We start from the raw sequence: 11479 nt of genomic DNA, 5'->3' as shown, positions 1-11479 counted from the left end.
AATAAATGATTAATAATTAATAATCAATCAATAAAAATAAAGTAATAATTTTTACTCAATTAATAATTAACCATTCATCATTAATAATAAATGAGTTGATTTTTTAGGCTTCTTTTTTTGTAATTTTTTTTGGGATTTTTTTGAGATTTTCTGGGGATTTTTGGGAATTTTTTTAGGAATTTTTTGGATTTTTTTAGGGATTTTTTGGATTTTTTTAGAGATTTTTTGGGATTTTTTTTTTTGATTTTTTAAGGATTTTTTGGGGATTTTTTTTTATTTTTTAGGAATTTCTTGGGGATTTTTTTTGGGATTTTTGGGAATTTTTTTAGATTTTTTTGGATTTTTTTTGGGATTTTTTTGGGGAATTTTTGGGATTTTTTTCTGGATTTTTTAGGAATTTTTTTTTTATTTTTTTGGGATTTTTTTAGCGATTTTTGGAATTTTTTAGGAATATTTTTTGGGATTTTTTAGGGATTTTTCTAGGATTTTTTGGGGGATTTTTTTGGGAATTTTTTTGGGATTTTTTGGAATTTTTCAGGGATTTTTTAGAGATTTTTTGGCATTTTTTTTTTGGAATTTTTTAAGGATTTTTTGGGGATTTTTGTTTTATTTTTTAGGAATTTTTTGGGGATTTTTTTGGGATTTTTGGGAATTTTTTTAGATTTTTTGGGATTTTTTTAGGGATTTTTTGGGGATTTTTTGGATTTTTTTACGGATTTTTTTGGATTTTTTTAGGGATTTTTTGCGGATTTTTACTGAATTTTTGGGGGGATTTTTTAGGGATTTTTTAGGGAATTTTTTAGAGATTTTTTGGGATTTTTTGAGATATTTTTTAGTGATTTTTGGATTTTTTTTTTATTTTTTTAGGGTTTTTTTTTGGATTTTTAGTGAATTTTTTGGGGGATTTTTTGGGGATCTTTTGGGGATTTTTTGGGAATTTTTTAGGGATTTTTTGGGGAATTTTTTAGGGATTTCTTTTGTAATTTTTTAGGGACTTTTTTGGGATTTTTTGGGGATTTTTTGTGGATTTTTAATGGATTTTTTACTGATTTTTTAGGCATTTTTTGGTAATTTTTTTTGGGATTTTTTTGAGATTTTCTGGGGATTTTTGGGGATTTTTTGGATTTTTTTACGGATTTTTTTGAATTTTTTTTTTTTTTTTGGATTTTTTTAGAATTTTTTTAGCGATTTTTTGGAATTTTTTAAGAATATTTTTAGGGATTTTTAATGGATTTTTTTAGGGATTTTGGGGGGATTTTTTAGGATTTTTTGAGGATTTTTTGGGGATTTTTTTAGGGATTTTTGGGGATCTTTAAAGGGATTTTTAAAATTATTTTTTAGCGATTTTTTGGAATTTTTTTAGGGATTTTTAAGGGATTTTTTTGGCGATTTTTTAGAGATTTTTAAAAATTTTTTTAGGGATTTTTTGGAGATTTTTTGGGGGATTTTTTTTTTTGGATTTTTTGGGATTTTTTTGGGATTTTTTGGGGGATTTTTTTGGAATTTTTAAGGATTTTTTGTGGAATTTTTAGGGATTTTTTAGAGATTTTTTAAGGAATTTTTGGGAATTTTTTTAGGGATTTTTGGGGCATTTTTTTTGGATTTTTTTAGGGATTTTTTTGGGATTTTTAAGGGATTTTTTGGAGATTTTTGGGAATTTTTACTGAATTTTTGGGGGGATTTTTTAGGGATTTTTTAGGGAATTTTTTAGAGATTTTTTGGGATTTTTTGGGATATTTTTTAGTGATTTTTGGATATTTTTTGGATTTTTTCAGGATTTTTGGGGGATTTTTTGTGGATTTTTTGGGGGATTTTTTGGGGATCTTTTGGGGATTTTTTAGGGAATTTTTTTGGGATTTTTAGGGATTTTTTGGGAATTTTTAAGGGATTTTTTGGAGATTTTTGGGAATTTTTACTGAATTTTTGGGGGGATTTTTTAGGGAATTTTTTTGGATTTTTTTAGGGATTTTTGGGGGATTTTTTGGGGATTTTTTGAGGGAGTTTTTGGGGATCTTTAAAGGGATTTTTTTTTGAAATTTTTTAGGGATTTTTTTAGAGGTTTTTGTGGGATTTTTTTTGGATTTTTGGGGATTTTTTTGCGATTTTTAAGGATTTTTTGTGGAATTTTTTTGGATTTTTTAGGATTTTTTTTGGGAATTTTTTTGGAATTTTTTTAGGACTTTTTTTCCCCATTTCCTCACCTATTTTTCTTTATTATTCCCCTTTTTTGGGGTCACATCTGGCCCATGTGGTTGGGCCCGTCCCCGATTCCCCCGTGAGCTCCGGCCAAGGCCAACGGGGCGGCTCCGACGGCACCTTCTCCTCCTCCCGACGCTTCAGACACGCCGCCTTCGGGTTCAGATTCCGCTCTGGGGGGAGAAAAAATCAAATATTTGGAATAAGGGGAAGTTGTAGAAAAAATTTGGCGCAAAAACGACGAAATTCCGACGAAAAACGGCGAAATTACGATAAAAAACGGTGGAAAAATCGCGAATTTTCGGTGGAAAAAATGGAGAATTTTGGTGGAGAAATTGGAGAAATTTAATGGAAAATTTAATGATTTTAATGGAAAATTACGGGGGAATTTGGGTGGAGAAAATGGAGAAATTTGGTGGAAAAAATTTGGGGAAAAAACGAAGGATTTTGGTGGAAAAACGAAAAAATTTGGGGGAAAAAATTGGAAAATTTTGGTGGAAAAAACAGGGTTGATTTTGGTGGTGAAATTTCATGGAAAAAATGGAGAATTTTGATTAAAAAAAAAAAAAAAGGAATTTTAATGGAAAAATCGGAGAAATTTAATGGGAAAAACGAAGGATTTTCATGGAAAAAAACGGGAAAGTTTCATGGAAAAAACGGAGAAATTTTGGTGGGAAAAAAAAAAAAAAATTCCAAGAAATTTCATGGAAAAAAAATGGAAAAATTTCATGGAAAAAATTGAGAAAAATTCCAGAAAAAAGAGGAAAAAATTCCACAAAAAAGAGACAAAAATCCAAGAAAAAAAAGGAAAAAAACAGAAAAAAAAGAGACAAAGTTCCAGAAAAAATGAGAAAAAATCCCATTAAAAAAAGAGCAAAAAAATTCCAGAAAAAAAAGAGAAAAAAATTTGGAATAAAGGGATTTTTTGGGAAAAATCCGGAGAAATTTGGCGCAAAAACGACGAAATTACGACGAAAACCGACGAAATTACGGCGAAATTACGACAAAAAATCGTCAATTTTTGTTGGAAAAATGGTGAATTTTGGCGGGAAAAAGGGAAGGATTTGATGGAAAAACTGAGAATTTTTTGGTGGAAAAAATGGAGAAATTTCATGGAAAAAAACGGAGAAGTTTTGGTGGAAAAATCACGGAATTTTTCGGGGAAAAAATGCAGAATTTTCATGGAAAAAAATGGAAAAAACGGAGAAATTTCGTGGGGAAAAAAAGGAGAAATAATCAAGAAAAAAATGAAAAAATTTAATGGAAAAAAATGAAGGAATTTGGTGGAAAACATGGAAAAATTTCATGAAAAAAAAACCCGAAAAAATCCATGATAAAAATAAGGAAAAATTCCATAAATTTTTGGTGGGAAAAAGGAGAAATTTAATAGGAAAAAAGGGTCGATTTTGGTGGAGAAATGGAGAAATTTTAGTGGAAAATAAAGAGAGAATTTGGATGGAGGAAATGGAAAAATTAAATGGAAAAAAACTGGGAAATTTTGGTGAAAAAACGACAAAATTACGACGAAAAACGGGGAAATTACGCGGAAAAAACGAAGGATTTTCGTCAAAAAAATGAGAATTTTTGGTTGGGAAATAAAGGGAGAATTTTGGGGGGAAAAATGGAGAAATTTCATGGAAAAAGGGGAAAATTCGTAGGAAAAAATAAACGGAGAAATTTTGGTGGGAAAATCGTGAATTTTTGGGGGAAAAAATGGAGAAATTTCATGGAAAAATGGAGAAATTTTGGTAGAAAAATCATGGAATTTTTGGGGGGAAAATGGAGAAATTTAATAGAAAAACTGGAGAAATTTTGGTGGAAAATAAAGTGGATTTTTAATGGAGAAAATGAAAAAATTCTATGGAGAAAAGGGAGAAATTTTGGTGTAAAAATCGCCAATTTTTGGTGGATAAAAGGGACAATTTTGGCGGGAAAAATGGAAGAATTTGATGGAAAAAAATGGAGAAATTTAATGGAGAAAATGGAGAAATTTCATGGAAAAAAAATGGAGAATTTTGGTGGAAAAGTCGGGAATTTTGGGGGTGAAAAAGGGAGAAAATTTTGTGGGAAAATCACAAATTTTTGTAGGAGAAAAGGGAGAAATTTCAGTGGAAAAATGAAGGATTTTGGTGGAAAAATGGGACAAATTTTGGTGGAAAAAAAAATGGAAAAAAATGGAGAAATTTGGTGGAAAAAACGAAGAAATTTAATGGAAAAATAAAGGAAAAAATTCCAAGAAAAAAACAGGAAAAATTCAAGAAAAAACCAGGAAAAAATTCCATTAAAAAGAAGCAAAAATTCAACAAAAAATAGGAAAAAAATCCCAGAAAAAAGGAACAAAAATCCCATTAAAAAAAGAGACAAAAATCCAAGAAAAAAAAGAAAAAAATCGCATTAAAAACCCCAAAAAATCCCATTAAAAATCCCAAAAAATCCCATTTAAAAACCCCCAAAGAGGAGAAAAGGCCCTTCGGGTTCGAATTCCTCTCTGAGGAAATAAAAATTCAAAAATTTGGATTAAAGGGAAGTTATAGAAAAAATTTGGTGAAAAAACGACGAAATTTGGCGCAAAAACGACGAAATTACGACGAGAAACGGGGAAATTACGCGGAAAAAACGAAGAAATTACGTGGAAAAAATGGAGAAATCTAATGGAAAAAATCGAGAAATTTTGGTGGAAAATAAAGTGGATTTTTAATGGAAAAAAATGGAGAAATTTGGTGGAAAAAAAATTGGAGAAATTTCGCGAAAAATTTGGTGGAAAAACGAAAGATTTTTGGTGGAAAAATCACGAATTTTTGGTGGAAATTCGAGGGAGAAATTTTGGTGGAAAAAATGGAGAAAATTTGGTGGGAAAATTCAGAAATCTTGGTGGAAAAAATGGAGAAAGTTTGGAGAAATTTTATGGAAATTTTAGGGAAAAAATGGAGAAATTTTGGCGCAAAAAACGGCGAAATTACGACAAAAAAATCGTCAATTTTTGTTGGAAAAAAATGGTGAATTTTGGTGGAGAAATGGAAGAATTTGATGGGAAAACTGAGAATTTTTTGGTGGAAAAAATGGAGAAATTTCATGGAAAAAACGGAGAAGTTTTGGTGGAAAAATCACGGAATTTTTCGGGGAAAAAAATGGAGAATTTTTCATGGAAAAAAATGGAAAAAACGGAGAAATTTCGTGGGGAAAAAAAGGAGAAATAATCAAGAAAAAAATGAAAAAATTAATGGAAAAAATGAAGGAATTTGGTGGAAAACATGGAAAAATTTCATGAAAAAAAACCCGAAAAAAATCCATGATAAAAAAAAGGAAAAATTCCATAAATTTTTGGTGGGAAAAAGGAGAAATTTAATAGGAAAAAAGGGTCGATTTTGGTGGAGAAATGGAGAAATTTTAGTGGAAAATAAAGAGAGAATTTGGATGGAGGAAATGGAAAAACTAAATGGAAAAAAACTGGGAAATTTTGGTGAAAAAACGACGAAATTACGACGAAAAACGGGGAAATTACGCGGAAAAACGAAGATTTTTGTGTCAAAAAACGGAGAATTTTGGCGGGAAAAATGGAAGAATTTGATGGAAAAAAATGGAGAAATTTAATGGAGAAAATGGAGAAATTTCATGGAAAAAAAATGGAGAATTTTGGTGGAAAAGTCGGGAGTTTTGGGGGTGAAAAAGGGAGAAAATTTTGTGGGAAAATCACAAATTTTTGTAGGAGAAAAGGGAGAAATTTCAGTGGAAAAATGAAGGATTTTGGTGGAAAAAATGGGACAAATTTTGGTGGAAAAAAAATGGAAAAAAATGGAGAAATTTGGTGGAAAAAACGAAGAAATTTAATGGAAAAATAAAGGAAAAAATTTCAAGAAAAAACAGGAAAAATTCAAGAAAAAACCAGAAAAAAATTCCATTAAAAAGAAGCAAAAAATTCAACAAAAAATAGGGAAAAAAATCCCAGAAAAAAGGGACAAAAATCCCATTAAAAACCCCAAAAAATCCCATTAAAAATCTCCAAAATTCCCATTAAAAACCCCAAAAATCCCCCAAAAAATTCCCAAAAAATTCTGGAAAAATTCCCAAAAAATTCCCAAAAATCCATGAAAAAATTGGCAGAAAATCATGAGAAACTGACGTGAAATCGACACGAAATTGATGGAAAATTCTGGAAAAAATCACTAAAAAATTCTCAAAAAAATCTCAAAAAATCACTAAAAAATGACTAAAAAATGGCAAAAAATCACTAAAAAATTACCTAAAAATGACTAAAAAATCATTAAAAATTAGGAAAAAAATCGGGAAAAAAAGTCAGAAAAAAGACGTGAAAATGACCAAAAAGTCCCAAAAAATACCAAAAAAATTTGGTAAAAAATGGTAAAAAACACCCAAAAAATCCAAAAAAATTCTCAAAAAATCACTAAAAAATGGCAAAAAAATCCCTAAAAAATGTGAAAAAATTGGGGAAAAAATGGGGAAAAAATGGGGAAAAATTTGCAAAAAATTGGCAAAAAATCACAAAAAAAGTCCGTAAAAAATCCTAAAAAAAACCCATAAAAAATTCCGGAAAAATTCCTAAAAAATTCCTAAAAAACAGCAAAAAAATCACTAAAAAAATCATGAAAAAATCACTAAAAAACAGGAAAAAAACTGGGAAAAAAAGTTGGAAAAAAGACGCGAAACCGACGAAAAATCGCGACGAAGTCGCGACAAAATCGCGCAAAAAATACGTAAAAAATACGTAAAAAATCGTAAAAAATTCCAAAAAATTCTCAAAAAATTCTCAAAAAATCACCAAAAACTACTAAAAAATAATCAAAAAATCCCCAAAAATTCTCTAAAAAATGACAAAAAAATTGGGAAAAAAACGACAAAAAATTACGAAAAAATTCGTGAAAAAGACGCGAAAAATTGCGACGAAATCGCGAAAAATCGGCAAAAAATCGCGACGAAGTCGCGAAAAATTCTCAAAAAATCACCAAAAAATTCTCAAAAAATTCTCAAAAAATCACTAAAAAATCCCTAAAAAATGACAAAAAAAATCCCTAAAAAATGGGAAAAAATTGGGGAAAAAATGGGGAAAAAATGGGGAAAAATTGGCAAAAAATCGCGAAAAATTGGCGAAAAAAATCGTGAAAAATTCCTAAAAAATGGCAAAAGATATGGGGAAAAATGGGGAAAAAATGGGGAAAAATTAGGAAAAAATTGGGAAAAATTGGGAAAAAATGGGGAAAATGGGGAAAAATTGGGGAAAAATTGGGGAAAAATTGGAGAAAAAATGGGGAAAAAATGGGGAAAAGTCGCAAAAAAATTGGCAAAAAATCGCACAAAAAATACGAAAAAAATCCGTAAAAAATGGTAAAAAATCAAAAAAAATTCTCAAAAAAACACCAAAAAATGACTAAAAAATGACTAAAAAAATGACAAAAAAATGACTAAAAAATGACCAAATAAGGCCAAAAAATTGGCAAAAATTGGCAAAAAATTGGGGAAAAGTCGCGACGAAGTCGCGAAAAATCGGCAAAAAATCGCACAAAAAACACGAAAAAAATCCGTAAAAAAAGGTAAAAAATCCCAAAAAATTCTCAAAAAATCAGTAAAAAATGACTAAAAAATGCAAAAAATCACTAAAATATGACTAAAAAATGACCAAATAAGGACAAAAAATTGGCAAAAAATTGGCAAAAAATCGCGAAAAATTGCGACGAAATCGCGAAAAATCGGCAAAAAATCGCGACGAAGTCGCGACAAAATGGCGAAAAATTCTCAAAAAATCACCAAAAAAATCTCAAAAAATTCTCAAAAAATCACTAAAAATTCTCTAAAAAATGACTAAAAAATCACTAAAAAATGGCAAAAAATGCCAAAAAATTACGAAAAAATCACCAAAAATTCACTTAAAAATTTGCAAAAAATCAACAAAAAACGATAGAAAGACGCGGTTTTTTGCCCCAAATTCCCATTTTTCCCCCCGAATCTCCACCCACCTCGGACCTGCTGCTCCAGGCTGAGGATGACGGCCACGGCCTGGTGGAGGATGAGCAGTTTGGTCTGGGCTTGTCGCTCTTGAGGTGCAGCTGCACCATCCGGGACCCCAAAAATTCCCAAAAAATTCCCAAAAAATTTCCCAAAAATTCCCCAAAAAATTCTAGAAAAATTGTGGAAAAATTCCCAAAAAATTCTCAAAAATTCATGAAAAAATTGGTGAAAAATTCGGAAAAATGACAGAAAATCATGAGAAATTGACGTGAAATTGACACAGAATTGACAGAAAATTCTGTTAAAAAAATCCCTAAAAATTCCTAAAAATCGTAAAAAATCCCAGAAAAATTCTCAAAAAATTAGAAAAAAATCACTAAAAAATCCCTAAAAAATGGCAAAAAAATCCCTAAAAAATGTGAAAAAATTGGGGAAAAAATGGGGAAAAATTCGCAAAAAAATTGGCAAAAAATCACGAAAAAAATCCGTAAAAAATCCTAAAAAACCATAAAAAATTCGGGAAAAATTCCTAAAAAATTCCTAAAAAACAGCAAAAAAATCACTAAAAATCATGAAAAAATCACTAAAAAACAGGAAAAAAACTGGGAAAAAAAGTCGGAAAAAAGACGCGAAAACGACCAAAAAGTCGCGACGAAGTCGCGACAAAATCGCACAAAAAATACGTAAAAATTACGTAAAAAATACGTAAAAAATCGTAAAAAATTCTAAAAAATTCTCAAAAAATTCTCAAAAAATCACCAAAAAATTACTAAAAAATGACTAAAAAAATCACGAAAAATTACCAAAAAATCATCAAAAAACCACCAAAAATTGACCAAAAAATACGGAAAAAATACGCGAAAAATCACCAAAAAATTCATAAAAAATCGGTAAAAAGTGATAAAAACTCGCGGTTTTTTACCCAAAATTTCTAATTTTTTCCCCAAAACCCACCTCGGACCTGCTGCTCCAGGCTGAGGATGACGGCCACGGCCTGGTGGAGGATGAGCAGTTTGGTCTGGGGCTTGTCGCTCTTGAGGTGCAGCTGCACCATCCGGGACCCCAAAAATCCCCCAAAAAATTCCCCCCAAAAAATTCCCAAAAATTCCCCAAAAATTCTGGAAAAATTCCCAAAAAATTCTCAAAAATTCATTAAAAAATTGGTGAAAATTTGGCAGAAAATCATGAGAAATTGACGTGAAATTGACACGAAATTGATGGAAAATTCTGGAAAAAATCACTAAAAAATTCTCAAAAAAATCTCAAAAAATTCCTAAAAAATCACTAAAAAATGACTAAAAAATAGCAAAAAACCCACTAAAAAATCACTAAAAAATCACTAAAAAACAGGAAAAAATTTGGAAAAAAAGTCGGAAAAAAGACGCGAAAACGACCAAAAATTGGCAAAAAAATCGTGGAAAAAATACGGAAAAAATCTGTAAAAAATCGTAAAAAATCCAAAAAAATCCTCAAAAAATTCCTAAAAAATCACTAAAAAATGACTAAAAAATGGCAAAAAAATCACTAAAAAATGACTGAAAAATCACTAAAAAATCACCAAAAAATTCATGAAAAAGATGCAAAAAGTCGCGACGAAATTGCGAAAAATCGGCAAAAAATCGCGACGAAGTCGCGACAAAATCGCACAAAAAATACGTAAAAAATGGTAAAAAATCCCAAAAAATTCTCAAAAAATTCTCAAAAAATTCTCAAAAAATCCCTAATTAATGACAAAAAAAACACTAAAAAATCACCAAAAAATCACCAAAAAATCATCAAAAAATCACCAAAAATCGACCAAAAAATACGGAAAAAATACGCGAAAAATCACCAAAAAATTGATAAAAAATCGGTAAAAAGTGATAAAAAGACGCGGTTTTTTGCCCCAAAACCCCCAATTTTCCACCCACCTCGGACCTGCTGCTCCAGGCTGAGGATGACGGCCACGGCCTGGTGGAGGATGAGCAGTTTGGTCTGGGGCTTGTCGCTCTTGAGGTGCAGCTGCACCATCCGGCCCAGCTCCTTGAAGGCCTCGTTGATGTCTCGCACTCTCAACCTCTCGCGGGCGTTGTTGGCCATTCGTCGTTCTTTCTCCCGTTCGGCTTTTTGTTCGGGGGTCAGGTCCTCGTCGTCGTTATTGCTGTGGGGAGGAAAAAATGAAAAAATGGTTTTTGTTGTTATGGAAAAAAATTGGAGTTTTTTAGGGGTTTTTTTGGATTTTTTTTTGGATTTTTTAAGTGATTTTTAGTGATTTTTTTGGATTTTTTTACAATTTTTTTCAATTTTTTTTCGATTTTTTTCCCCCATTTTTCCCCCATTTTCCCCCAAATTTTTCCCATTTTTTCCCCAATTTTTTCCCAATTTTCCTCCAAAATTTTCCCAATTTTTCCCAATTTTTTCTCAATTTTTCCCAAATTTTCCCCAATTTTTTCTCAATTTTTCCCCAATTTTTCCCCAATTTTTTGCCCAATTTTTCCCCATTTTTCTCCCATTTTTCCCCAATTTTCCCCAATTTTTTAATTTTTTCCCCAATTTTTTCCTGATTTTTTCTCAATTTTTCTCCAATTTTTTCACCATTTTTTCCCCAATTTTTTTAAACTTTTCCTCCATTTTTTATCTCATTTTTCTCCCAATTTTTCCCCATTTTTTTCCCGATTTTTTCCCGCATTTTTCCCCAAATTTTTCCCATTTTTTCTCCCAATTTTTTCCCAATTTTTCCCCCATTTTTCCCCAAATTTTCCCCAATTTTTTCTCAATTTTTCCCCAATTTCTTCCCCATTTTTCCCCAATTTTTCCCTCATTTTTCCCCATTTTTTCCCCTTCTTTTCCCAATTTTTTCCCCAATTTTTTCCCAATTTTTCCCCATTTTTTCCCCAATTTTTCCCCCATTTTTCCTCAATTTTTTTCCCATTTTTTCCAATTTTTTCTCTCATTTCCCCCCATTTTTTTCCCAATTTATTTTAATTTTCCCCCAATTTTTTCCCAATTTTTTTCCCCATTTTTTCCCCAATTTTCCCCAATTTTTTCTCAATTTTTCCTCAATTTTTTTCTCAATTTTTCCCCATTTTTTCCCCATTTTTTCGCCCATTTTTTCCCCAATTTTCCCCCATTTTTTTCTCAATTTTTCCTCAAATTTTCCCCAATTTTTTCTCAATTTTCGCCCAATTTTTCCCCATTTTTTCCCCATTTTTCCCCAAATTTTCCTCAATTTTTTTCTCAATTTTTCCCCATTTTTTCCCCAATTTTTCGCCCAATTTTTCCCCAATTTTCCCCCAATTGTTCCCCATTTTTTCCCCATATTTTCCCCATTTTTTTTTCAATT

At 30.6% G+C, this 11479-nt stretch overlaps 1 protein-coding gene across 1 annotated transcript in view; it reads right to left on the bottom strand.

Annotated features, from left to right (window-relative positions):
- Window positions 1-386: 386 nt before the first annotated feature.
- Window positions 387-11479, bottom strand: part of LOC310922065 (transcription factor 4-like) — an 85191-nt gene continuing 74098 nt past the window's right edge. Inside the window, 2 exon segments of the mRNA XM_083882385.1 lie at window positions 387-2369; window positions 8166-10297. Coding sequence (XP_083738511.1) covers window positions 9985-10297 — 313 coding nt within the window. The 3' untranslated portion in view covers window positions 387-2369; window positions 8166-9984.

This window comes from Zosterops lateralis, assembly GCF_965231275.1.
Source record: "Zosterops lateralis genome assembly, chromosome: W".
NCBI lineage: Eukaryota > Metazoa > Chordata > Aves > Passeriformes > Zosteropidae > Zosterops > Zosterops lateralis.
This window is presented reverse-complemented; position numbering and strand designations above follow the sequence as displayed.